The sequence below is a fragment of the Seriola dumerili genome, unplaced genomic scaffold (assembly GCF_002260705.1).
Source record: "Seriola dumerili isolate Sdu_G_001 unplaced genomic scaffold, Sdu_1.0 BDQW01000149.1, whole genome shotgun sequence".
In the NCBI taxonomy this organism is placed as follows: domain Eukaryota; kingdom Metazoa; phylum Chordata; class Actinopteri; order Carangiformes; family Carangidae; genus Seriola; species Seriola dumerili.
The window spans coordinates 17,322,839-17,350,618 of NW_019174404.1; the positions used below are offsets into that span (position 1 = coordinate 17,322,839).

Consider the following 27,780-nt stretch of genomic DNA (forward strand, 5'->3'; position numbering starts at 1 on the left):
GCAGTCACTATAATTATTTTTGCTTTATATGAATGAATGCAGGATTTACTGTAGAAGTCAGACTCTAAACTTTATCTTTAAAACAGACAGGAAGCGAGGTCTGGGACCTCTGCTGCAGGTTGTAACTATTTGGCTACCAAGGCACTACTAAACTTTATTATCCATCTTATCTGTATATTTAGATTAATGTAGCATATTCAGTTTTCAAAAGCAATTCTTACTCCATAAAATCTCAAGTACCGACTCTTGCATAAGTTGCACTTTTTTTCATGGCTGTTTGTATAGTCATGAAAAAAAGGACCACTGCCGATCCTGCAGTTTTTTTTAAGAATAACTGACTGTTTGACTGCTTTATTTTCAAATGACATGTTTATTAGTTTACACCTGTGCTTTTCCTGTTATGTCTGCAGTGAAGAGAGGCCTACTGATAATCAGAAATAGTTTATTAACCCCACCAAGCTAAAAAGCCCACAGTCCTTTGAGTCGCCCATTTCAGCATTATGTGTCCTCATCAGACCGGTCCTCTTCACCACAGAGGTAAAACTAATATTTGCTTTTCCGCTGTAGAGCATCAGCTGAGCTGTTGACATGTTTTGCCTAACGAGGAGCGGCACAGCTGAGTACAAGGCGTCGTAGCAATCCTCTCGAGCCGGTTACAGTTTGAGTCAACGTTTTAGAAAGTGAAAAGTGTGTTCCCCGCGCTTAGAGACACTTAAATTTACAGTGAAAAGTTTGTGTACCCGTTGTTAACCAGACAAAAGACTAAAGTCAACCTTGTGCTCAAATCCTACAGGGACAATAATCAAAGGATGGTTTGCGAGTGTTTCAACAGGCTCGACTTTATCTGCAGTGGTTTCAACATGCTTTTAAACCGCTTCACCAGGCCTCTGTGTCTGTGCTGCTCCCATTCACCAAGTCCTTATCGATTAACAACCTGCCGACACCAATGCCATTTGGCTGTTTGTTGTTGCTCTGCCTTATTATTCATTCCGTCTAGATCAAAGGATATCTCTGAATATTTCTGAATAATCTTGTTTTGGTTCCTCTGTTTTATCTCCTCACAATGTTCCCTCTCTGTGTTCCTTCAGGGGGGGGAAACGCTGATCAAAGAGGTGTCTGACTGTGCATTGTTCAAATAAAACAGAATCAGACAGGGAACTGAAAGATTATTTATTAAACTAAGCAAAGTAAACATGGAGTGACATCATGGTTTTCTTCGCTCCTCTGCGTCTAGAACTGGAGGACGACGCGGATGCTGAAGGAGGAAAAAACACGATTAAATTGTGAATATAAGAGTTTTTTTTTCTATGACTTAAAATAAACTACTGACACAATTTGTGCTTTTATTTGAATGGAGCCTCTCAAGGTCTCACACCTCTCATCCCATCTGGGCTTTGTCGTCAACAGTGTGATGCATAAGGTCTTAACAGACCTTACCCGGAGGGAGACTGGAGAGCGACGTACATTAACATAACAAACAACTTCGACGTGTATCTTCAATCAAGGCTTACCATTTCCCAGCATGCATGAGGTCAAAACCATCGGTGATCTTCTCAAAGGGCAAAGTGTGAGTCACGAATTCATCCACTTTGAGCTTCTTGTTCATATACTCCTCCACCAGCTTGGGGACACTGTCAACGCTCTTGTATCCTGGGAAAAGTGGAAAAAAGTGATTCACACCACATTCGTATTACAACAGAGAGCAAAATGTTTGTACAAGCAAACGACAAATCCTGTTTATAGAAGTTACACAACAGCGGTTCCATCAAAAGTGACAAACTGGAGACTAATTGTACTAAATCTACACCTACACATCTTTGTCAATGTAAATCTGTCAGTTTAAATACTTGTGTAACGGCTTGGTTTCCAGCCAGAGTTGCAAAGCATTTATTGTATAAAAGGAGCGATTAGTTTGCTTTGTGCGGCATTTGCTCATTATGTGCCCCTGTCTGAGAGCTGGGTGTGAGAGTATGGAGTGGATGTGTTGAATGACTATGATTCATGCATGGAAAATAAACAAACCAGAGTTTGCGCAGACGTGGTGCTGACCTGAACTATTTCCTTTATTTGAAAAAAAAAAAATCATCTTGGCTCCTTAGTAGTTATTACAGTTGCTTCCCCCGGTATCGTTAATGATTGATAAAGAAAATGAAATCAGTTTATGTGATCCTGTGAAGAACATGAATGTTCAAACCTCATAAACCATCTGTGAATAGTTGTGGAGACATTTCACCATGGCAACCTGCTGGTGGCGCTAGAGGAAGAGTCAGGGGATCATCAGAGTCTTAAAGATCAGTTCCTCTGGTGACCATGAATGTCTGTGCAAATGGTGGACTGACTGACCAACACCACTATATGAAAAGTCAGAGGATCACCCCTAAGGTGTCACCACTAGCATAACTAGAATCACAGGCTGCCATCAAAAATTCACACAATGGAACAAATACAATTGTGAAAATTAAAGTTTTGTGGAAATACACTTGTTAGTAATGATAAAAAATGATTAATGTGTCTGAAATCTCGATTTGCTGCTAAATGTAGGGTGAACTATTGATTGTCTTTTATATAGGGTATTTATATAAGTAGTGTATGAGTCAAAGAGAGAGTGATACTGTACACACCCACAGTTAATACCTATAACACTTTTAAATATATTTATCTTGAATCAGCTGTCCTTAAATCAAAAAAAAAAAAATCTAACCAGTTACCTCCGAAGGCAGTGCCTTTCCAGGTGCGTCCAGTAACCAGCTGGAAGGGCCTGGTGGAGATCTCTTGTCCGGCTGCTGCCACCCCGATGATGACGCTAGTGCCCCATCCTTTATGGCAGGCTTCCAGGGCTGCTCTCTGCCATGAAGAAACAATGTTAGGACACTATCAACTCACTCTGATCCTAACAGCACCTGACCACAAACTCAAGGCCTTAGCTACAGTATAGCAGGCTTTCTTAGCAGCAGGGTGGGGTTTGTCACAGGTGGAAGTAGGCAAGGATTATTCATTATATGGACTAGAAGTATTCAAATTAATAACTAATGTTTTCCTGATGTCTTTATAAAACTGTCTGTTAAGCCATGGCCCATTAAACACAATCATGATTCGTGGTTATTCAGCATCCACAGATTAATTAGTTAGTAATGGTGACTAATATGGGATTAGTACTTCCCCTCTTACCATGATTGCCACATTGCCCACACATTCAAAGGAGTAGTCCACGCCTCCGTCTGTCATCTCTACCAGGAGCTCTTGGATCGGCTTGGAGTGCTCCTTTGGGTTCACCGTGTCCGTGGCCCCGAACTCTCGAGCAGTAGGAAACTTGTCAGGGTTGAGATCGACTCCAATAATCCTGGTTGCCCCAGCTGCTTTACAGCCCATGATTGCTGCGAGGCCCAGCGCCCCCAGGCCAAATACTGCACAGGTCGACCCAGCCTCCACCTGCAGAGTAAGCACAAAATATAATGTACAGACCTTATGATGGCGCTACGTGAAAAGTCAGATGATCATCGAAGTTACTGTAATTTTTCTTGAAGAATGTTTGTACCAACTTTCATGGCAACCAAGAGTTGTTGAGTCATTTTGCTCAAAACCAGAAATGCCAACAACATGGTGGCACTAAAGGAAAAATCAATCAAATCAAAGTATTCAAGCCTAGAAAGTGGAGGCTAAACTGTGGGTAATTCACAACATGTTAGAATGAATTATCAATTATTGGACCAACTGACACTAAGAGAAAAAATGTTCTTTTCAACATGACAAGTGTCCGAGGCTCTTCTGGCTAAAAGCCCTTGCTACGTGCTGAAAGGATAATCAGTTATAAACAAAACAACTTCTGCACACCTGAATCTGTACACTCTATTTAATTACACATGCACTAATGCAAAACAACTGTTTATGTAGTCTTATGACATGTATGGACTACAAAAATGGATGGTAACGAAGGGATTTAGATAAAAATGACAAATGAAACACATAAGCAATGATGCTATGAAAATATGCTTTGCAACATGCCATTCATAGTTCATCATTCGTTCACTTTTGATTTCATTTTAAGGCTTTTTTTTCTTGGGAAAGTCAATTATTATCTTATTTATTGACATCCCACGATGAATATTAGTGCCTGGCTGGAATAAGTCTAATGTTAGGGGAGGAGGCTGATTTACCTTGGCAGTGTTTAAAGCAGCTCCATATCCAGTGGTGATGCCACAGCCCAGCAGGCAAACCTTGTCCAGAGGGGCCCTCTGGTCCACTTTGGCCAGGGAGATCTCAGCCACCACAGTGTACTCAGAGAACGTGCTACAACCCATGAAGTGGAAGAGGCTCTTGCCTTTGCAGGAGAAGCGGGTTGTCCCATCTGGCATCAAGCCTTTGCCCTGAGTGAGCCTGGAGAACAAGACACGGATGTTGTGTTCAGTGTTCAGAGGCGTGGCGCGAGGCAAGAGGATCTTTAACCCAGGACAGTTACCTGATCTTTTGACACAAGTTGGTTTTGGGATTTTTACAGAACTTGCACTCTCCACACTGTGGCACATACAAGGGAATGACCGTGTCCCCTAAAATGCAAGCACACTGTTATATTTGAGCCCTTACAGTGCAGTTATCTATTTAAACTATGCGGGAGAAGAGAGGAGGAACCTGGTTGAAACTTGACGACTCCCTCTCCGACACTCTCCACGATACCAGCTCCCTCGTGGCCCAGCACCACGGGGAAAGCTCCCTCAGGGTCAGAGCCGCTCAGTGTGTAGGAGTCAGTGTGACAGATCCCTGTGGCCACGACCTGAAATAAAGCACTGGCATCTGATCCATGCAGAACCATGTCAAACTGCTGATGTCATTACCTGAGCACGAACATCTGATGGACTGTGGGGAAATCAATCATTTCCGGAATAAAATCTCATAATAATATGAGTTTTTATTTAAGTCTTCTACTTTGTTAGAAGTATTACTGATTTGTGAGCATCTCTTTAAGTTGAGGTTATATTAATGGCGTAAAGATTGTATTATAATAAAGAGCAGACCTGTCTTGGTAAAGCTAAAATAGATATAAAGTAACTGTAAAGGAGAGTTTTTTTTGTTTTTTTTTTACAACATATAGCAGAGAATAACCAGGGTGCAAAGTACACTGTAGTGTTGGACAGTAAATATTCAAAATGACAAAAACATACAGTAGATAAGTCTTGTAATTGTTGGTAGTTACAGTACATGGTGTAGACTATAAACAGTGTATATATAGATAGGGGTTGATACAGTAACTTATCTAAGATATATTGTTATCAGAGGAGAGTTGCTCCAAGCGTTTTTTTTTTATTTTTTTTATCTTGTACACCCACAGAATACTTATAACAAATGTGGGTGTAAATTGCAAACTAATCCGCCCTGAGTCTTTACCTTAAGGCGGACCTCCCCAGCTTTAGGTGGTCGCACCTCCACCTCCTCCATCACGAGAGGTTTCCCAGCCTCCCATGCTACTGCAGCTCTGCACCGGATCACCTACAACACAACATCCAAGAGCTTCAGCTGGTCTGGAATCTGTCAACATAACAAACCCACTGGACATTTAACCCATTCAGCGCATACAGTGGAGGCAGTTAGTGATTAAAAGGAGGGAGGAAAATAAATTTGGGGCGGCAGACAACAGGCTCTGTTCTTCTGCCTTTGTTTCGCCCCAGGCTGAATTTAACTCAACCATAGAAAACCATTTTTAAGACATTGACCTTTTTGTCTGACCTTGTGCGGAAATGTTGCAACAACAGGAAGTCTGAACCAGAAGTCTCAGCCAAAGAAGTCTTCCAAGAGACACACAAAACTTTCCAGTGACTCTATTACAGATTGTGAAAGTGTGCAACAGACGGGCTGTTCAGATTCAAACCCGCCCAACATATCCTTGCACTGTAAACATTCCCCTCTACTCCACAAACATTTGACCGAGCTGACGAAAAGTCCTAACAGTGTTTTTGTGTGCTGAACGTCTCAAAGCCGTTCAAACACCCGCAGAAATTGACTGCATGTGAGGAGAAGTCAGCATGCTTACCTTCCCTGCAGTTGCCATGTTGTTTCACAACCAGGCTTGTCCCTCACAGGATTAGATAAGAGTGTGCGTTTTATTACGGCTTAGACCAATCACAAAGAAGGGCCCTGCCTCTGTGGGCTGGGTGGCGTGTCCAAACATTGCTGCTGCATATCTTTCCACTTTACACAATGCTCATTTCCTCCCTCATATCTATCTACAGAGGTCATATATACTGTGTATACACACACACACACACACACACACACACACACACACACACACACACACACAAACATTTGCAATAGGTTCTTGAATGTTTGAATGTCAGGTTACCTTTAGTTTGTGATTCCTGTTAAGACATGTATGGAGGCCGAAAGTAACCTAGGTTTCAATCATTTTAAAATTTGTTACCTCTAAATCACAAGGTATCTATTTGATATTAACCAGATTCAGAAGCAGATGGAAACAAGGCTTTGGCAGGATGCATTATCATGATGTACATTACTGGGTTTGTTATGGTTGTTGGTCAGGGTCCTGTAGCAATCATAGCCAATCACATCTGCTTCTCCCATTGTCTCAAGAGGCTGTATGCTCTACCCACCAACACACAATGACAGTTAATGAGGCTCAGAGTCCAGATCAGCTCCATATCAGAGTTGCACATGCAGAGTTACTGGTATAAAGAAATCGAAAAGCAATATATTGCCAAGGAAAGATAATATCTCTTGATTTATTCCCATTCTGTAGGTCCATTGGTTATATGTGGAATCCCAATGATCCAAATAGTAAAACTAATTGCTGTTATGGAAGAAAATGTTCTATCTAATTTTGTGGAAGTATTTTCAATTTGGCCAGTCATGAGAAAAAAGAAAAAAGAAAAGAAAAAATACAGTAAAGATTCTGCTCTTCCACAACGGTGGTTAGATGACCACAGATCTACATGTAGAAATTAATGAATAAGAGGGTGTGGTGCTACTTTTGCCAGACAAATTAGAAAGATGACATGTATGCTGACCTACTCTTGCCCCGGTTTTACTTATTTATTTTTGCGGCCTGGTATTGTTTGTGCGAGATTGCATCAATGCAACCACAGTGAATCTACTGAGCATAAACCGAAATGAGATGATGATAATATTCATGGCACATTTGGAGAGTGCAATCAGGAACTGTAATTTCTTCACCATTAAATCTCACATTCACCAACATCAGTTGTTATTAGAAGTAGTTTTATGGTCTCAAATCCTGGCAGAATAACTACAGTGCTGCCTGTTAAATTAAGCAAACTTTCTTATAATTAGGCTCGTCTGTGTAAATCGGAGCTAAAACTATTTGACTGACATTCTGAAAATAGTTACCTCCACCGAAGAGGTTGTGTTTTCACCCGTATCTGTCTGTTTGTCGGCAGGATTATGCAAAAATTACTAAATAAATTTGCACCAAACTTGGTGGAGGGATGGGGCACGGGCCAAGGAAGAACCCATTACATTTTGGTGTCGATCCAGTAAAAGGAGAGGACACATGAATTTCATTTTTAATATAATTTTCCTTAACAATGCAAGACAGGGCATTTTTCGACCTTTCTGTCAATTTCTCAAGACGTGTGTATTAATGTGGAAGTGTAATCAGACATATTTATCGTGTTGAGATCTACTTGTCTGTATAGTTTGGTGCAGATCCAGATAATAATCCGGATCTGCACACATCCCGGACACAAAATCTTGATCTGGTGAAAGAAAATGTTTGGCTACTGAGTGCCGTTCTAGTTTAATAGAGTATTCACAGACATTGTTAATCTGACACACAACACAATCAAGCCAGACAAGGAGGCCAGAGACCCCTTCTGTTTATTTCATTTATTTTGCTCCATAAACACTCTTGACATCTTTAGCTTTTGCTCACAGCTCATAATATACTGTGCATGGCTGTCAAAACATCTGGCATGTATACTGTATAAACTGAAAGATAAATTTAATATGTGAATTGTATTATTTGTATGAATATTACATTGAAATTCTGTGGTGAATTCCTGAATTACTTCGGCGTCACTGAAAGCAACAGAGTGGTCTTACTGTGGAGAGACACTCAGGACTGTCCGGATGCTGCAGAGAAGAGAAAAAATAACAGTGAGCAGACCTTCACCTATTGATACTGTATCTGTGTTGTTATTGAGCTAATAATGATGAAGAAAGTGGAGAAGTGTAAATCTACCATTTGCTTTTCTTCATCAGTTCAATGGCGTCATTGACCTGGTCCAGAGTCATGTTGTGAGTGATGAACTCGTCCACTTTCACCTTCTTGTCCAGGTAGGCTTTAACCATCTGAGGCACGCCATCCTTACTCTTAAAGCCTGAGGAAGTAAATAGTGGAATGGCTTAGCACTTGCCTTTTTGCAGTGTCCTACATATTGGTAACATTGGTTTAAGTCAAACCGGATCCGTGATCACTTTTAACTCAAAATGTATTTCTCATTTTATTTGTTTATTTTATATTTGTATTTTTGTATTTTTACTTATCATGTGTTTTGCTTCATGTTACCTGCCCAGGAACTACAGATGTAAATCAGCATTTTTGCTACAGTCATGCATGTTTACATTGTGTATTTTATACTGATGTTCAATAACATGCATTGTCCCTATCAAATAAACAAATTAATAAAATAAATAAATATCTGTCTCACCTCCAAACAGGGAGCCCTTCCATGTGCGTCCAGCGATGAGCTGAACTGGTCGGGCAGCAAAGTCTTTCAAATCCGTCCAGCCAACAATCACACTGACACCCCAGCCTGGAATACAGGACTCCAAGGCACTGCGCTAGATGAGGAGAGACAGCACAAAGTCAGTGGATATAGAGTTAGTTACTTATAGTTAAGTAATATTTCTTAATTATATTCTCAAACCAGATTACGACTAATCTCCTTACCATGATGTCCACGTTGCCGATACATTCCAGGGAGTAGTCCACTCCTCCATTAGTCATCTCAGTCAGCACTTGGCTGATGGGTTTATCGTGATCCTTGGGGTTCACAAAGTCGGTCGCACCGAAAACCTTGGCCTTCCCAAACTTGTCTGGGTTGATGTCAACAGCGAAAATCCTTTTGGCTCCTGCAGCCTTGCAGCCCATGACTGCAGCCAAACCCACAGCTCCCAGGCCAAACACAGCACAGGTGGAGCCTGGTTCAACCTTTAGTAAAAGAGTGTTTCATCAGCATGGCACTTTAGTTTGGAGGGCTTTGTGTCTCGTAATGATTGAGGCTTTTCAATCTCGACAATCATTTGAATTAAAAAGATCATTCTTTTATGTGACAAAAACTTCCAAATTTCTAGGCACAGAACACACAATGTTCTATTCTGCTGTTTCAATATATAGATATTGATAACTATTTCCAAAAGTCAAACGTACATACTTTAGCAGTATTAACTGCTGCTCCATATCCAGTGCAAATCCCACAGCCAAGGAGACAGACTTTGTCCAGAGGGGCAGCGGGGTCGATCTTAGCCACAGCGATCTGGTTCACCACAGTGTATTCAGAGAAGGTGCTGGTGCCCACAAACGGCAGCACCTTCTTCCCCTTACAGGTAAACCTGGAGTCTGGCGCTGGCATCCCCTCCTGACGGACAAGGGAACTCAACAAGATAATATTTGACATTGAAAATCAATCCAAATCAATTGAAAATTCAAAATTGGTTCTGTGACACATCAAAGACATCAAAGAACGAAGAGAAAAGATGCCAGGAGCCGAATATTATGAAGCTCACCATGTTTTTTCACACTGGTTGGTCTTGGGACTCTTACAGAAGCGACATTCTCTACACTGGGAGATGAACAGAGGGATCACCTTGTCTCCTGAAATTCACAATGTTGCGCTGTGACTGTCAAAAAATGTTCACACAAACTTTTAGAATAATGTAAAAAAAAAATATGGGCAGAACAGCAGAGATAGACCTCAGTGTGCTTCTCTGCACATCCCCACTAATCCCCCCAAATACTGATTAGACATTCTGTTAACGTAAGGATTAAATTACTAAAGTACAATGTGTTTGACTAATTTGACTGCGACCCATATGACGTAATACCATATGCTTCTCAGATGGTCTGGTAGACTGTAACTTTTGAATTCAAACAGATCATTGTAGTTCAAATATTTATTTTTTCCCACGTTGGACTGAATGTTGAAAAGTGACATCCCAGACAGGGCCAGGCTAGCTGCTTCCACCCTTTATGCTAAGCTAAACACGTCCCAGCTCTGTACTCGACGTGAGACACTCAATCTTTGCATCTCACTCTCAGAAAGAACGCAAGTGCATTTCCCAAAATATTGAGCAATTTAAAACTGACCTGGTAGAAATTCAGTGACTCCAGGCCCGACACTCTCTACGATGCCAGCCGCCTCATGGCCGAGGATGGTTGGGTAGCCGTCTTCATGCATATTCTCCAAAAGGTAGTACAGGTCCGAACGGCACACTGCGGTCGCCACAATCTGCAATGAAGACCGTAACCAAACTCTGAAAACACAACAACGATTAAGGGGACAGACAGATGAGATTATTACTAGCGATGCTTTCACATCATTAATATTTGTTAATCAGCAGTTATATCAGACGTACAGTATCACTGAATGGCTATTAATGGCTGCACTAAGAACTTTTTCATAGTCATCCCGACACTAACAGTGTTGTAACACACCGTTGTATGTATGTGTGTGTCTTGATAGTGGCCTCTCACCTTGATGCGGACCTCGTTGGCCTGGGGCGGGGCTACCTCTATCTCCTCGATCACCAAAGGCTTTCTGGGCTCCCAGGCCACTGCTGCCCTGCACTTGATGACCTAGAGGGAAGTCCACAATGAACCACATGAAAATGACCAGCATGAGGTATGAAATATTGCTGTTAAAACTATACCAGGATGGGTTACTAAAAAAGTCTACCACAACATCACAGCACCTTCCTGGAACACTTTTAGGTTGTATCTTTAATCATAAGTGTTTTTCAGGAAAACTCTACACTTTGTTGAACCTGAGAAACTTTATGTACTCAATTTTCCTGCATTTCACATTTCACTGAGTGAAGAAAGAGATAGGTAAAGAAACATATTGTCAGTGTTTCACATAGTTCTGTAGTAGGAGTCCAGGACTCCGACTCAAGACTTGACTTGGATCCGATTTAGTGACTATCAGTTTCATAATAAGTGTACAATCAGGCAGTTTGTTTTTTCGTTTTAAACCAAAAACCACAAAATAAAAAAAAAAAAACAGAAAAGCAGCAGTTTTTACGTTGTCAGAATAAAAAAAAAAAGAAAAACAAGAACATCAAATTAGAAGAAACAGTCCAATTCTGGTGTTTGCTAATTCTTTTTTATAATTTTTCCTTGTTAATTTGAATAAAGAAGTAAGGTAGTTAGGAGGCACAGAAGTAAAGGTAAATATTTCAAAATAAAGGCCAATAGGATAGCATGGGCATCGGGAAATTGATTTTTCCACTATGTAATGTATGACTGAGGACTGACGAATTTCAGAATCGAAGTTGTAGAGTAGGTTACACCCAACAACAAACATTAGCTATAAAAAGTGAACATCAGCTTGATCATGTTGTACAATAATAACTTATTTGGTAGCCTGTTACAACGTGAAAGGGTGAACAAAAACTTGACAACATGTGGGGACCTCTGCTGGCCACTTTAGACAACACTATTTGGGAAGGACCACACAGTGTATTTCCAAATATGAATTGATCAGGCTATTAATTCACGCTACGAAAGTAAATAATACATCACACACTTTTGATAAGATATTTCCATGTCTTAATGCAAAGCAAAAAATATCTTTATCTATCTATCTGTGCTTGTGTAATTCTAGAATGACTATTATCCTCTTGGCTTTTATTTTGAAATATTTACCTTTACTTCCATGCCACCTGACTACCTTTCTTCATTCTTCAATTCAACAAGGACATATGAAAAAACTGAATTTGCAAACCTCAAATTGAACCATTTCTTCCAATTTGATATTTTTTTTGTTTTTTAACAAAAACCCCCTCAAAAAACACCATGGTTTTTTTCATCTTTTTTGTTTAAAAGGAAAAAACAAACTGCCTGAAAGTACCAAGCTTGCAGCCTGCAGCTTAATATTTTAGGAGGATAATGAAGCATATTGTTTTACTTGAATACTGGCATGTCCTGACTGTGTTGCCTGAAAAGTGCACAATACCCATTACTTGAATACTCAAAATACTTGAACCACTCAATACATTTAGAAATTTATTTAGTCCAAACTCAGGTATACCAAGGTTAAAAAGAAAAGCAAACAAACATGAATCTCCCTATGTCTCTCTCAATTAACACTGGGAAAAAGCACGTGCAAAGCAACAGTTTAAAGTCCACACATGTGGACTTTAAACTGTTGTTTATAACAAGTAGATTGCTATTTCTCCACCGTGGAAATAAGATGAACTTCAGGCTTTCACTACAATCACCATTGCCAATATCAACAGCTATGCAGCTCAACTGCATAGTTGCAGTTGTGTCATGTCCTGAGATAGAGAAAGAAACGGAAAGACGAGGTATTTTAAGGTTACCCTTAAACTCAGCTATTATATAACTACAAATTTTATTGCAGATTTCAACTTGGTTTTGGTGAAATTCTTCATTACATGCATATGTGTAGCCGCATATTCACAGATAAACATTTATTTATAGTATCAACAAGATATTACACTCATCCACCAATCCAGCCACCGAATCAGCCTCACATACACAAACATGAAATGCGCACAAGACAGGAGCACATATGAATCTTTAATGAACAATATATATGTATTTTCTATTAATGTGATATTGTTACATTGTTTTTTTGACATTTTGTTTCATTGTTGTTTCATTTTTGTGTATATATCTTTTTTACTGTGTGTGCATAAATACATACTTTAGATGTATCAAACATGTCTTGTGACACGGGCGATATGCAAGCAATACTGAAAAAAAAAACTAATAAAAATATCACATAACTATAAGTGCGACATGGTGGATTATACTCACCTTGCCAGCTGTGGCCATTTTGGCTGCAAATATGAAAGAAAACAATCGAGAGAAGAATTGAGAGACGAGTGCAGCTGCTGGACAGGATGTGGAGTGGAAACAACAAGAGAGCCTGGATCCTTGCTTTATTGCTCCAGTATAAAAGAGTTTGGCAAACATACAGATGGGCTGGGACTTGGCTTTTTTTTTTTTGGCTGCACTTGGAGGCTAACATTGGTTATTGGTTACAGAAGAAGAGAGGAAAAAAGGTCCTGCAGCCATGTTATGATGGCATGTCTCAGATCTGGATGACAGATGTGGAGCCTAACCCTAACCCCAAACACGTAGCAACCACAACAGCTGAGATTAAGTTAAGCACATATGCTGTTTATAATATATTATATATAAAATTTATAATATTTAAATGCACATCTTACAGTGCTGTATTAACCTCTACTAGTGCCCTATTCACACTGCTTTGACATTTTGAGAAATCAAAAGTTTTTGACCTGCCTTTGACCTCCCAGTTACAATTATTGGAGGGGTCAAGCTAATGCATGCATTTTTATATATTTTCAATTGTATTTAAATTTAGTTACAACGATAATTCAAGTCCATAAATACATTCTGACACAAAAAGCCTACTGGAAGTCTCAAAGACAGGAATTGTCACAGAGTTTTTCCTCATCCAAAGGTTTTACTGGAGGAGGGAAATTAGATTAAGTTGCTGGTATGACATTTAAAAGACTTAAAACACATGACACAACTTGTATTTGTCTTAGAAAAGAACATGGCCTCTCAAGGGGCAAATTATAAAATCCTGTCTGACACATCTCATAACATCTCAACTTGTCCTCATCAGAGGGCGGCAATGACACATAATGTGTGTATTAGGCAAAACCCAGGGGGACACGAGAGCACGACACGCATCAAGATAACAAACAACTTCAAAATGTCTCTCATATCGAGGCTTACCATTTTCCAGCATCCATGAGATCAAAACCATCGGTTATCTTCTCAAAGTGTGAGTCACAAATTCATCCACCTTGAGCTTCTTGTTCATGTCCTCCACCAGTTTGGGAACTCTGTCCTGAGAAGCCAGTTATTCAGTACAAAATTACTGTGTTCTTTGGTCAATACATGTAGGCACAGGCTTCATTTTTGTATCCTGGGTAAAGTCTAAATTAACTAATTTATCTCTGTTGTCTCTCATTGTATTAGTTTGCCCTCTTATGGACGTAATGCGAAAAAGTAGATATTCAAATGGTTTGAATCTATGTGTTTTTTTAAGAATGTTTATGTTATTTCATTAACGTTTGTTATCATATTCCAAACGATTGAGTAGACTTGTTGGTTCTGTTTCTCAGGATCATCGCTTTCATTTTTCATGCAGTCGTTGACCAATATGATGCATTTCCTGCCGTTTTCATGAGTCAAAATAGAAATCGTAATAAATAGAGGCTTCTCTCACTCCCACTCTCTCCCTCAGCCGTCTTTCTCGCTTTCTCTTTCTCACTCGCCAAAATAACCTTTGTTGGCTATTGCATACAAACTGTAAACAGCAAGCCGACTAATTTACAAAAACTTTCAGCATAACGTTCCCATCACCATTTTGTAAGCCTCCCATTGCCTCGTTGCACTACCTGTGATAAGATGTGTGAGTAGTAGTGTGAGGAGCCTTCAGAGAATATAGGAGGTGTGTGTTTGGATAAAAGCTGGAAAGAATATTCACGTTTTCAAAGAAAGTGGTGGAGCTTACATTTATTCATTTAACCCTTTAGCGACATGGCTGAGTGAAGTGCGGGTGAAGGTGAGCAGTTGTGTGTAGCTCCGTATCTCTCAACAGCTCTGTGTGGCTGTATTCACCAAGCCACGCCTCCTTATCAGTCTTCCAGCAAATATCAATGATCATCCTTATCATTCATTCAGAGTCTAACACTGAAAAATTCCAGCCAGTTTTCATGGGGACTGTGTGAGTGTGGTTTGAAGATCAGATTTAATTGAAAGTGACCTGGCAAAATATGCAAACAACTCACAAACCATCATCAGATGTTGGTTCAAATATTGGTTTCTTCCAGTTATTGAACTTAAGTGTGTAACATCCTTTTTCATATCAGAACACAAATACAGGAAAGTCTCATTCGAAATAACCAGAATTTTTCTAACTATGGCAGAAAACAGTGTGACACCCCATCACTCATAGTAAGAAGTTAATTGAGAGAATACATTTTAGGGGCCTCTAAGGAAAGGTTTATGGACAGTGATTATAGCCATGTAATTTGAGGTCCCTTGTGTTTAACTGAACTGTTGTCTCCCTCATAATGAATTCTTGAAGAAAGTAGTCTTACACGCAGTCTTAATGACGAGAAGGGCACCCAGAGAGCTCAGACTTCCATCAAATAACCTACTCCAGACTTTAGAGAGAGAAAAGAAAAAATCTAATTTATAGGATCTGCTCCCAAAACAAACTTCCCTGGCCCAACAGACACAGGTGAAATCATATCCTCCTTGGCAGAGGTGATAATTACATCACTGCCAGCTAAGTTAAGCAAACAGTGGCTGGTCTGAGTAAATCTGAATTAAAACTGACTGACAAGAACATGTTTGTCACCGTAAACACACTCGCATAGCACTGTTCCTATGACATACAGCACAATAAAGCCAGAAGACAAACAAGGAGGTCAAGGACCCCATCTGTTAAGAACTGAGTTCACTAATAGGTGGACTGCAGTCCAGGTCCGGACTCAGACACCATCCTATCCAGACTTGGAAATATAGCCTATAAATTATTAACAATTATTTTAACAATCATTTTATTTCATTTTTTTTTAAAACTATGCACTTTATTTTTTATGGTTATTTTTTGCTATTATATTGACAGTGAGAAAGAGAGGGGGGATAACATGCAGCAAAGGGCCACGGGCCGTATCCAAACCCTGGCTCCTGCAGTGAGGACTAAGCCTAAGTGGTATGCGCTCTACCAGGTGAGCCACCGGGGCGCCCCAAGGACTTTATTTTAAGATGCAAGCTCTCCGTTATTACATCCGTTAGTTTCCTTGAAATGACAGAAGAACATTTAATTATTACTACAGTACTTATTTATTTATTTATTATTCATTCAGTTTCATTTCTCATGCTCTGTAAACATGTTGACATGTTCAGCATTTGTTTATATGAACACCAAAGATAATTCTCACAATCTGCACATATTCCACTAAACTGTTGATTGTTCAAAGGCAGGCATACACTTTGTGCATAATTTGAAAGATCTCTTTATTATGTGAATTGTTTTATTTGTACAAATATTATGTTGAAATTCTGTGGTGAATTCCTGAATTACTTCGGCGTCACTGAAAGCAACAGAGTGGTCTTACTGTGGAGAGACACTCAGGACTGTCCGGATGCTGCAGAGAAGAGAAAAAATAACAGTGAGCAGACCTTCACCTATTGATACTGTATCTGTGTTGTTATTGAGCTAATAATGATGAAGAAAGTGGAGAAGTGTAAATCTACCATTTGCTTTTCTTCATCAGTTCAATGGCGTCATTGACCTGGTCCAGAGTCATGTTGTGAGTGATGAACTCGTCCACTTTCACCTTCTTGTCCAGGTAGGCTTTAACCATCTGAGGCACGCCATCCTTACTCTTAAAGCCTGAGTTACAAGATGCACACAAAATCACAAAATAAGAGCACCGTCTTATCTAGAATAGCACAAGCTAAATATTTGCAGATCATAAGCCCAAAGGCATTTCATTTAAGATTCATTAGTCAGTGGTTGCCATTTGTCTTACCTCCAAACAGGGAGCCCTTCCATGTGCGTCCAGCGATGAGCTGAACAGGTCGGGCAGAAAAGTCTTCCAAATCTGTCCAGCCAACAATCACACTGACACCCCAGCCTGGATTACAGGACTCCAAGGCACTGCGCTAGATGAGGAGAGACAGCACAAAGTCAGTGAGCTGCAGGTCCGAATCTCTGGACAACGAACCACAATCACCTCTTCTTTAATAACTACTACTGGAAAACAGTAAGTGATTTTGATTAGAATAAACTTTGTATTACAGTTAGGTAGCACCATTTCATTATATTCTTGAAACAGATTAAATAAATATTATATTATTATATTATATTTGCCTCACCATGATGTCCACCTTGCCGATACACTCCAGGGAGTAGTCCACTCCTCCATTAGTCATCTCAGCCAGCACTTGGCTGATGGGTTTATCGTGATCCTTGGGGTTCACAAAGTCGGTCGCACCGAAAACCTTGGCCTTCCCAAACTTGTCTGGGTTGATGTCAACAGCGAAAATCCTTTTGGCTCCTGCAGCCTTGCAGCCCATGACTGCAGCCAAACCCACAGCTCCCAGGCCAAACACAGCACAGGTGGAGCCTGGTTCCACCTTTAGTAAAAGAGCATGGCACTTGAAGATGGTCTTACTGATCCTCCATACAGTAATAATGACGGGTTTTGTGTCCCATAATGAATGACTACTCTTTCAGAGGCTGTCCAATCTGGGGAAGAATTTTAATTGTGAGGATTTGTCTTTTATCAAAAAAAAATATTATTATATAATTATTATTTATTTACTATATAACATGAAATATTCCATTCTGTTGTTTCAATCTAGTGATAATCATGTAAATGATCTACAACAGTGAAACCTGCACACCTTCGCAGTATTAACTGCTGCTCCGTATCCAGTGCAAATCCCACATCCAAGGAGACAGACTTTGTCCAGAGGGGCAGCGGGGTCGATCTTAGCCACAGCGATCTGGTTCACCACAGTGTACTGTGAGAAGGTGCTGGTGCCCACAAACTGCAGCACCTTCTTCCCCTTACAGGTAAACCTGGAGTCTGCTGATGCCATCATTTGAGGGTCTCTGCCTGACCTGAACAAGATGATATTTGACACAGAAATACAATCAAAACTAAACAAAAAAAAATCTGTTCTGTAGTATCATCAGAGAAAACCTAAAGAGCTGTTTGTATCAATCGACCTATAATAGTATAGAGAGTAGAGAATGAAGAGAGTGGATGGCAGGAACTGAATGATTATGAAGCTCACCATGCTTTTTCACACTGGTTGGTCTTGGGACTCTTACAGAAGCGACATTCTCTACACTGGGAGATGAACAGAGGAATCACCTTATCTCCTGAAATTCACAAACAATGTTGCGTTGTGACGAATGCATTTTACAAATTACAAACTTAAAGAATGTAAAAAATATGGGCCGAATGGCAAAGATCGATCTCAGTTACATATGATCCCCCAAATTGTATTTACATTTCTGCTAATGCACAGATTAAATTATGCAACGTATTAATACCGAGCTTTAGGGTTGTCACTTTTTGATATATGATGTATGTCCAAATTAGAAGAATGCACAAGTTCACATTAATTAGAACACAGCTCAAATAGTGTAATGCCTTGTCTTAACTTCTTCAATTTTTATTTATATACCGCCAAATCACAACAGAATTTATCTCAGCACTCTTTTCCTATAGAGCAGGTCTAGACCATACTGTTTATAATATTATTTACTGGGACCCAATAACACTTGGTGACAGTGGCAGGGAAAAATTTCCATTTAAGAGGCAGAAACATCTTGCAGAACCAGGCTCAAGATGGGCGGCCATCTGCCTCTATCACCCAGGGTCATCACAATGACACAAATACTTATGAAACACTGGTCCTGTCCTGTCATTCAGTCTACATCTGGCCAAAGCCCCCCTGCAATCACCGTACACTACACAGAATACTACTCTACCACAGCTTCCTAATATTACCCACATTACACATACTTTAGGTTACAAATATCACTCCACACATTGGCCCACATGCGCCCTTGAACTTCCACCCCTTCCTGCTTCTCCTGACGCCAACTAAGACCAAATAAGACACAAGGTCACCTACTATGGATACAAAAAGGGCAAAAATCCTGAGCTATCCCTTCAAGTTCATGATCTTCTAGTCTAGTCTTGTCAGTCAGTCAGAACTGAAGAAGCTTCTTGGATGAGAGGCGAAACGTCTTCACGTTAGAGCTTAGAACCTCTCATTGACTTAATTGTCCTCATGAGTGTTAATTCGGTTAATACTGTGTACGTTCATGAACTGAGTACTATCTTGTATTCAGTCACATGCATCCACCCCAGTCCAGTTCATCAGGGCCGGGTTATAAAGGGCACCTGCTGGCCTCTTTCAGTCTCTTGCTGGTTCCCGTCAATTGTGGATGGTAGCATTGGCTACAGCGGTGCCTCCTCATTCAGTTCTAGACTGGTTTATCCGTACCAGAGGTGGTTCACCTGCGGTTTTTTTATTGGTTTATTTTGATCTATTGGTTTCATTTGTGTATTCGACTGGGTTGTATGTGAGTTTCTTGTTTGTTCTTTGTTAATTCTTTTTTTTTGTTTATTAGTCTAGCTGCTTATTTACTTGTGATTAATTGCTTTTGGATTAGCTTTTCTTTTGCAGTGTAGCTGAGTGCTGCCAGGTTGGGAGGTTAGGAACCTGGGGTGAGATTTTAGGTATTTTAGTATTGATAATCTTTAGTACATTTATTTTGTAAATTTTAAGATCTTGAACTTCACCCTTTTTAAGAAATGCATTGAATAAAATAGTTTTATTCCTTACATTTGTTTTATTTCTTGTTTGCCTTTAATATAACGCTCCTTTTCAGCAGCTTTAGTCCCTGCTATTTGATGTTTTGTTTCTAATGAAATATTTTGAATTCAAAAAACTGTCTCTGCCTTATCAGTTAACGAGCCTGTGTCCTGATATCCATTTAACAAACAGCGAAGGTTTATAAATGGTATATCCTGTAGTGATTCCCCAGGTGGCGTTGTTTTCCCCTCTTATTCCATTCTTCCCCTTACCCTACGCTCTACACTCATGCCACGTTTGAATGAAAGCTTGTACTTTGAATAAACACTGACTACCATATTGTTCTCTGTATTTCAGAATTTTGAACATAGCCAGGCTAGCTGTTTCAAAGAAAGATATAATATATAGTTTCTCAATTTTGGAAATACAGCAAATAAACGTATTTCCAAAAATGTTGAACAATTCAAAACTGACCTGGCTGAAATTCAGTGACTCCAGGCCCAACACTCTCTACGATGCCAGCTCCCTCATGGCCGAGGACAGTTGGGAAGCCGGCTTCATCCTCCAAGAGGTGATAAAGATCTGTGTGGCACACCGCGGTCGCCACAATCTGCACCAAGATAAAGATAATGACACAGTGAAAAACACTGGCAATTGAAGGGATGTGCTGATGAGCATGTTCACTCTCAGTGGGATGGACACTCCTAGCAATGATTTCTCATTATTTTGATATTTTTTTGATATCACTAAATGGGGCTCATGAGCTGCACAAGGCAGGGGTTTTCATGGAACCATACACCTCTGTGACTGGCAGTGTGCTGCAGAGAAGAGTTAAAGAAACATTGTGGAAAGTTCATCCTCCTAGACCCTGCTTACAAGTGCAGTAAAACAAACCCGTGTACGTACACCTTTGCGACATGATAGTGGTCTCTCACCTTGATGCGGACCTCGTTGGCCTGGGGCGGGGCTACCTCAATCTCCTCAATCACCAAAGGCTTTTTAGGCTCCCAGGCTACTGCTGCCTTGCACTTGATGACCTAGAGGGAAGTAAAATTGACCAGCGTGAGGTAAAACAAATATTTCTGGGGGCTACCGCTATCATAAATGTACTGGTGTGAGTTACCAAAAGAAGTGCCACAACCCCTTCCTGAAACATCTTAAGTATCCAGTTAAGTGGCATTAGTAATATAAAGTGCATTTACATCAACTCAGCACAGGTTAAGTATCTTTTTGTGGATGAGGCAGGGACAGAGTTGGAAAACACTACACTTTGTTGGGAACTGAACTCTCAATGCATCTGTGTCTCACACATCTCACAAGGAAATGTTGTTAGCTTTTCACATCTGCTGTAAAAAGCAATATGCTACATTAGCAAGAACCAGGAGGTAATGTTGCAATACTTCAAGGCGAGCATTCATCACAGGCTCACCTCAATGCCAAATTGAGTTATATGCCACATTGCACAAAAAGTAAGCAAGTAAGTGAGTAAGTAAGAAAACAAATGGCTTTCACATTGTCTCTATATTTTTTAATTACATGTTGACAGCTATGGTTTTGATGTCTCTGCTACAACTGCTCCTCAGAGACACCACTTGAAAAGAACGCTTTAAATTCCACACACAAGTTATTTTTAGCAAACATGAACATTTTATTAGCATAGTAAAATTTAATTAATACAATGCTAACCTCATTGGCAATATCAACATTTATGTAAGTTTTGTCAAACTCTGTGCAAAGTTAGACCAGGAGACATTTCCCTGAGGCGGAGGGGAAACAGAAAGAGAGGGATAAAGTGAGAGAGAGAGCGAGAGAGAGAGAGAGAGAGAGAGAGAGAGAGGGTGTTTTGAAGTTAAGTTAATATTAAATTTAGATATTACATAACAATTATACAGTTTATTGCAGTAAAAATAAAGTAATTTAACATGCATAGGCTCACTATTTAGCAAGATCAAAGTAATGCTTACTACTCATTAATCTTACTAATCAGTTACTATCATTTATAACTGGTGAAAGGGAGCCTTAATGTAAAGTTTGAAACGCATCATCATTTATTAATATCTTAAGATCTTGCCAAATAGTGAGCCTGCATCAATGTATGAAAACTGTCTTACAACTTGCTTATAGTTGTTTATTCATGATTTATAAAGCGTAAAACAAGCGAACTAATAACCTCATTATAAACCAATTATAAATCTTTTATAAGGCTCGTCTTATTGTAAAGTGGTACCAGTATACCTTTACTGCACCACACCATAATAAGTTTCTGCAAAATAAAAAATGCATGTAGAGGTAAATTACATTTGTTAACCGTTCTGTCCTGAGTTGTTCTGCTTTACGGCACATTGTTTAAGTGATAAAACATACACTCACATTGGTTTTTCTTAACTTTTAAAAGTAATGTAATTCTATAGCATGCAGTGGTCTGGCAATGACTGAGACCTGAGGATGAAGGGGTAGGTGGAGGTTATACTGAACAAGAATAACTCAGAGCGGCTCATTAAAAACACAAAAACAAAGCGGAAGACATGAATGTGAATATCTTCATTCAACCAGGACTGTGTACTTAGTTCAAAATTTAAAATTGTGAAGGAAATAGTTCATTTTAATCTGTGTGAGCTGAACTTTGAGCGAATTCTTGTGAAGTGTGAACTTGCGCAACATTGTACACAGGTATATCAAACATGCCTCGTAACATACACTATTGCTCAAAAGTCTTAGAATACCTCAATTTTCCCCCATTATTGAAAGTGACATAAGTCAATGTCTCAGTGTTTTTGAAATGAATGAGAATGAATGAACGACTGGAGATTTTTACAAGGAATCTTTCCTAATGTAGGAAATAAAACAATATAAACATTGCGTAATTAAAAGTGCTCACATGGTGAATGATACTTACCTTGCCAGCTGTGGCCATTTTTGCTGCAAAGGTGAGAGAAGAAAAAGGGAGAGAAGAGTTGAGAGCAGCTGCAGGACAGGGGTGGTGGAGGAGAGAACAAGAGGTCCTGTGGGTCGAAGGTTATTATTGCTGCATTATGAAATAGTCTGGCACACATTCACATTGGCAAGGACTTTAGCCACGGTAGTTTCAAAACTATTTACAAGCAAATGTCAAAGTTAATTCATAAACCACAATGCATATATAACTCAAGTGCAGAGTTACTGTTATCTGTACATCTGTAACTGTGCCTCTAATGTATGACTCGTATATCATCAGTTGTATGTTAACTTAGTATTTTTCAATGTTATTATATTTGTGAATCTCCACCCACTGTTCCACTGCGCAGTTTCACACAGAATTGATAATTCCATATCTGTATCTTACCTGTTTGAACTTCAGATATTTCCCTTGCTGTTTTGTTTCCTGTGCTCCCCTATCTGTCTTCCTGTGTGTGTGTATGTGTGTGTGTGTGTCTCACTCTCCCTGCTACTAGATTGGTGATTAACCTGCACACCTGAATCACGAGGTCATCGTTTCAGCCAGTGTGGTAGATCATGCTCTCAGGCCGCTCAGAGTTGTGCATCCTAGGCGTGTGACTCTTTGTGCTTTTTTTCATCGCTGAACTAATCCATCCAGCCACGCTTACAACCCTTCCTTCATCCCTACTCAGCTCCTCAGCCTTCGCCCACCGTAATCCTCACCTCCATCCACCTTCGCTCCCTGAAAGCAGACATGAAAACCTCGTCTTATTCACTCTTACTCTAAGTCCACGTCCTGCGTTTGGGTTCCCCCGCTGATCGTCACAACTTTGAGATATTATCACCTTAAGTTGATACGGCGAACTTGTTAGCAAAAAGCAGTTACGTCCAGCAGTTACAGAGCTCTTTTCAGCTCTGCTTTTAGTCTTCTGAAGGCAACGTAATATCTGGTTGTTTGGTTGCTAGATGCTCCTTATGTTCATTAGCTGACTTTGTCTGCTGTTTGGTGGGGAGAAGGGAGAGTACAGTGTGTTTTAGACCTTTTTTCGCTGTCTGCTGAGATTAAACCAAAACTATGCAAAGCCGCCTAGACCAAAACTGAATACTTCACTTGCACATGTATTCTGGCACTAAGCAGTGGCACATGCATGCATACTATCATGCTTATACAGACATTTTGGAATAAGAAGGATGTTTCCACTTCTAAGGTGTGGCTCGAAGACTTTGACTTGACATTGATTGACACCCTCCACCTCGAAAAAATAAGGTTTGCTCTGAGGAGCAGAGAGTCGCAATTTAACAGGATCCGGCAGCCCCTCATCTGTTACCTAAAAAAAACAACCCGTAGTGGATATTGTTTATCCATTATTATTTTTCACCTCTTGTTTCTTATTTTCCATCGCAACCTTTACCATCGTATACAATGTACTGAGCAGAATGGAGGGAGTGTTTATGAGTGCATTTTCTTTGTGTGTATTTATGTTGGACATTATTTGTTGTACTCTCTTTGTTTTTTCTTTGTTTTTGTTTTTCTAATGGAAATGTAGACTGTTCTCCTCTCCTACATCATGCAATCTTTTGTCATGTTGTCATGTGTTTCAAATGATATATATTGTATTGTGGTATTTTAAAGAAAAAAAACAGAAACCAGAATTAAGCCATTTCTTTTCATTCCCAAATATTCAAAGTTAACTTGGGTGGGGAGGGGAACAAAAATCAAATAGTCTTGTGTCTTGTGTCTTTTTTTTTTTGTACTACATACTGTGAAAATCAGTTCATTTGATCTACTCCTACACGGTGGAAGTGAGGTTCATCTTGTTTCAGGGTAGAGTGCCATCAAGGGTGGTTGGTGATTCCAATCAAAATGATCCAGATAATAGGAGCTAAAAAAAAACTGACCTATAAAAGATCTGTCAACATCTCTAATTTTAAAGTTCACTGTACTTTTGTCAAGGTTTTCACAAGAGCCAGAGATATCACTAATCAATCAGTTACAGAACACAAATAAATACAGGGCTAAAATCAAAAGCTCTACATTCAAACCATGACTGCATGGTTTACATCCAAATCTGATTATACCGGTATGTGCCTTGAATTGGCAGTTTTTCTATGCATTGCTGCAAAGCTAACAGAGCTAGCACCAAAACATCATGCTAATGCTAAACAATGCCAGCAGAAGCTCTTGAAATTTTGCCAATATTTTGCAGATTTAATTCACCGCTGAGTGTAGAAAGTTCAACAAAAGACCGAAAGACACCTGGGAAACCAAACACTTTGTCCAGCTCTGCTCCTGCAAGTGTTTTATCATGCCGACCTGCCGAAGTGGAGAGACCAGGCCTAACCTGGCAGTGCAATAGTGGAATAGTGCAAGTGGCTTTCCATGGGTTACACATATAAACACATACTATACTTCAGTGTCCACCACCACACAACCCACATCATAAGTGCAGTGTCCAATGGTTGCGATGCACGGTTGTGTTAACCAGCCTCCTGGCGGCCTCTGAGGTGCACACCAGTGTGAGGGCCTGCTCAACGCTGCTTGCAGCTTTAATTCCATTGCTGTATGGGTCATTTTTACTTAAGTAAAGTAGCTGAATACTTCTATCACCATTGATTAATACTTGCTCACTGCTTTGTACAGAGCCCTGCATTAGGTGTCCACATATGTTTTGGTCAGACATTAACATCATAGGGCCCAAAAGAAGTAAACAGTATTAACATGCAAAACGTAAACCACACATAGGTGAGTTTAATGCTTTATTAGTGACACTTGGTTTTGTCCATTACAGACAGAACCTCATGTGTGTTCAACAGTTTCACAATTTTCTCCTTGGTGTCAGTGGGTACCCCATTACTCCTGCCATTGTAACACTGCACCAGGGACCAGTGGTGAGGGTAGTGGAAATAAGTTCAACTATGCCAAGGCCCGTTCAATAACCGAATGTGCCTTTGCAATAATAAGAGACAAGATGGTGGGGGCAATATTTTTTTAACGCAACAGAGGTAAAACATGCCCTCACCCCTGGGGTTGTGGCATGCCGTGCAATTTTGCACAACATTGCTCTATACTCTGGTGACATGCTGGATCAGACATGGGATATGACAACAACGAATAGCCCCATCATCAGCAGCCGGATCCCAGAGGGGAGCAAGTGAGGGAGCAGCTTGCAGATTCTGTGTCTGCTCCTGAGGTGCTGGTGGTTACACTCGCAGAGCATGATTACCTTTAAAAAACAATCATTCCCTACTACTGGAAATAGATGATCCCCGCAACCACTTCCTTCACAGATTGAGACTCTGCCACTCTTCGTATTTATCTCATCTAGAAAATTCCAATTGTTTTGTCAGAGAATTTTGCAAGTTAGGATTTTTCTGGATAACAGTGTATATAGTTATAGACAGACAATGATGAAACAGCACATGTAATATCAAGGAAGTGGGTATATAACAGGACTAATGGCTGTCCTTTTAGCAATTGTTTTTTTTAATACACAGACTATTTGATACTTCATAGATCCTTTTAATAAATATATAGATAAATAGAAATACACACAATCATTTCATTACATGTTTTTCACAATTTTTTCTAAGATTGACAGGAGCCTGTCCTCCTTCTCCTCTGCCCAAGTTCCAAGTCCTTGACAATGTTTTTCATCACAGTTTTCATTAATAAATTAACCTTACACACAGGTGTACACATGAGGTATTTGGCAAATTTGAGCTTCAACAGCATAATTTAATGTAAGGTTGGTAAATCAGATGTTGAAACACTTGATAAATGTGTTTATCACACGTGAAGTGTTTTTTCCTCATTTTTGAGTGTTTTTACTCCACTGTGACTTCCACCATTATCTTTTTTGGCTAACTAGCCTCTCATAGTTGCCAATATAAACAGTTACGCAAAACTGTTTGGAGCCAAGTGAAAATAGGACATGAAACATTTCATCGAGGGGATAGAAGGACAAGACTGCAACAAGTGTGAAATATATGGCCACTAATATCAGCTTAAAAGATAAAAGATTACACAAACAGTTACAAAGTTTACATTACAGGGAATACAAGTGCTGCTATTAGAAGTCAGACATATAATAGAAAACTACAACTACATAGCCTGTTAATTAACTATATTTGTAGACTATAACACCTACAGTTTCATGTATGCACTACTTATTGAAAACCACAGATGACCTGTTCAGCACTCTCACTCTCACTCAGCCTTTTATTGTGAACTGCAAATGTTGAGTAACGTTGGCCCAAGGGTAGGTCAGAGCAGGGAATTTTTTTTTTTTGCAGTAATTAAAAGAATCATTGAATTAACATCACATACACAAACATAAAATGCACAGAAATTTCAAAATATTTTATGATCACTTCAGAATCTCATATGAGCACTCCCATATTGAATTACGTACCTTTCTTTTCAGCTGTGGCCATTTCTGCAACAAAAATGAGAGAGGAGTTGAGACAGAAGAAAGAGAGCTACAGGACCAAAAGATTCTGATGGGCAAGGACTTTGTCATTGATTATCAATAACTGTAAAAAACTGTACAGAAAAAGCGTTATGTTATCAGTGCCTATTACTCAAATTTGGGCAACATATGTGGAGGCTTTATGGAGCTGAGTTGTTCAGGTTATTATAACCCATAGCTACAGTTTATTGTTAGTTGATTTCTCTTCAAAAGTGAAAAGATTCAGTTTTAAAATATCAGCAAGTATGTAAGCTAAACAGCCAAACAGGATTATTAGATCGAAATATTAAATTGGTGCACTGAAATATGTGACATCATCATCTTCCAACTCTGCCCTGCACATTTCAGGCCAGTGAGAAGAGCACACACAGAACACAAATACAAGAAACCCTCTATAAAATAACCACAACTGTTCACTTAAATCCGTCACTTACAGTAAGGAGTAGAAAAAAAAAGGTTTTCATTGCCCTTACGGTGTTATTGCAAAGCGTTTATTGTCAAATAAAATAAAAATGCCTGGTGTTTAACTGAAATGTTGTTTCACTCATATTAAACTCTCAAAGTTATTAGTGTAACTATCCTGGCAGAATAAATCCAAAGCTGCCTGCCTAGTTATTACAATGAGACAACCAGGGTGATCTGAGTGAATCTGAGCTAAAACTGTTAGACTGACAAGAACACTTTGGTCACACAATACACAATGCAGTGCGGAGCTTAGTGACATGGTATAGAAGGTTTTGTAGACATTTAAATGTCACTCATACAACACAACAAAACCACAACACA

At 39.6% G+C, this 27,780-nt stretch overlaps 3 protein-coding genes across 4 annotated transcripts; all 3 read right to left on the reverse strand.

Annotated features, from left to right (window-relative positions):
• Positions 1 to 1,156: 1,156 nt before the first annotated feature.
• On the reverse strand, positions 1,157 to 6,090 carry LOC111225415 (alcohol dehydrogenase class-3 chain L). The gene is made up of 9 exons (XM_022750259.1): positions 6,023 to 6,090; positions 5,380 to 5,481; positions 4,627 to 4,768; positions 4,457 to 4,544; positions 4,155 to 4,374; positions 3,169 to 3,429; positions 2,709 to 2,844; positions 1,512 to 1,650; positions 1,157 to 1,255 (listed from the first exon to the last, which is right to left on the reverse strand). Exons 1-9 carry the CDS (start codon positions 6,038 to 6,040, stop codon positions 1,231 to 1,233), a joined length of 1,131 nt encoding a protein of 376 aa, XP_022605980.1. The 5' UTR covers positions 6,041 to 6,090; the 3' UTR covers positions 1,157 to 1,230.
• A 1,759-nt stretch (positions 6,091 to 7,849) lies between these two features.
• LOC111225468 (alcohol dehydrogenase 1-like) lies at positions 7,850 to 14,146 on the reverse strand. 2 transcript variants are annotated; one of them, XM_022750361.1, is made up of 9 exons: positions 13,985 to 14,146; positions 10,724 to 10,825; positions 10,337 to 10,478; positions 9,757 to 9,844; positions 9,405 to 9,624; positions 8,921 to 9,181; positions 8,679 to 8,811; positions 8,210 to 8,348; positions 7,850 to 8,100 (listed from the first exon to the last, which is right to left on the reverse strand). In XM_022750361.1, the coding sequence occupies exons 1-9, from the start codon at positions 13,985 to 13,987 to the stop codon at positions 8,067 to 8,069; spliced, it is 1,122 nt and encodes a 373-aa protein (XP_022606082.1). In that variant the 5' UTR covers positions 13,988 to 14,146; the 3' UTR covers positions 7,850 to 8,066. The 2 variants fall into 2 exon arrangements, with proteins under 2 accessions (XP_022606082.1, XP_022606081.1); XM_022750360.1 differs by lacking the exon at positions 13,985 to 14,146 and adding an exon at positions 13,031 to 13,126.
• A 2,119-nt stretch (positions 14,147 to 16,265) lies between these two features.
• Positions 16,266 to 22,987, reverse strand: LOC111225464 (alcohol dehydrogenase 1-like). Its single transcript, XM_022750354.1, has 10 exons — positions 22,932 to 22,987; positions 22,506 to 22,528; positions 20,545 to 20,646; positions 20,084 to 20,219; positions 18,074 to 18,161; positions 17,678 to 17,897; positions 17,147 to 17,407; positions 16,801 to 16,933; positions 16,523 to 16,661; positions 16,266 to 16,413 (listed from the first exon to the last, which is right to left on the reverse strand). Exons 2-10 carry the CDS (start codon positions 22,521 to 22,523, stop codon positions 16,380 to 16,382), a joined length of 1,131 nt encoding a protein of 376 aa, XP_022606075.1. The 5' UTR covers positions 22,524 to 22,528; positions 22,932 to 22,987; the 3' UTR covers positions 16,266 to 16,379.
• Positions 22,988 to 27,780: the final 4,793 nt, after the last annotated feature.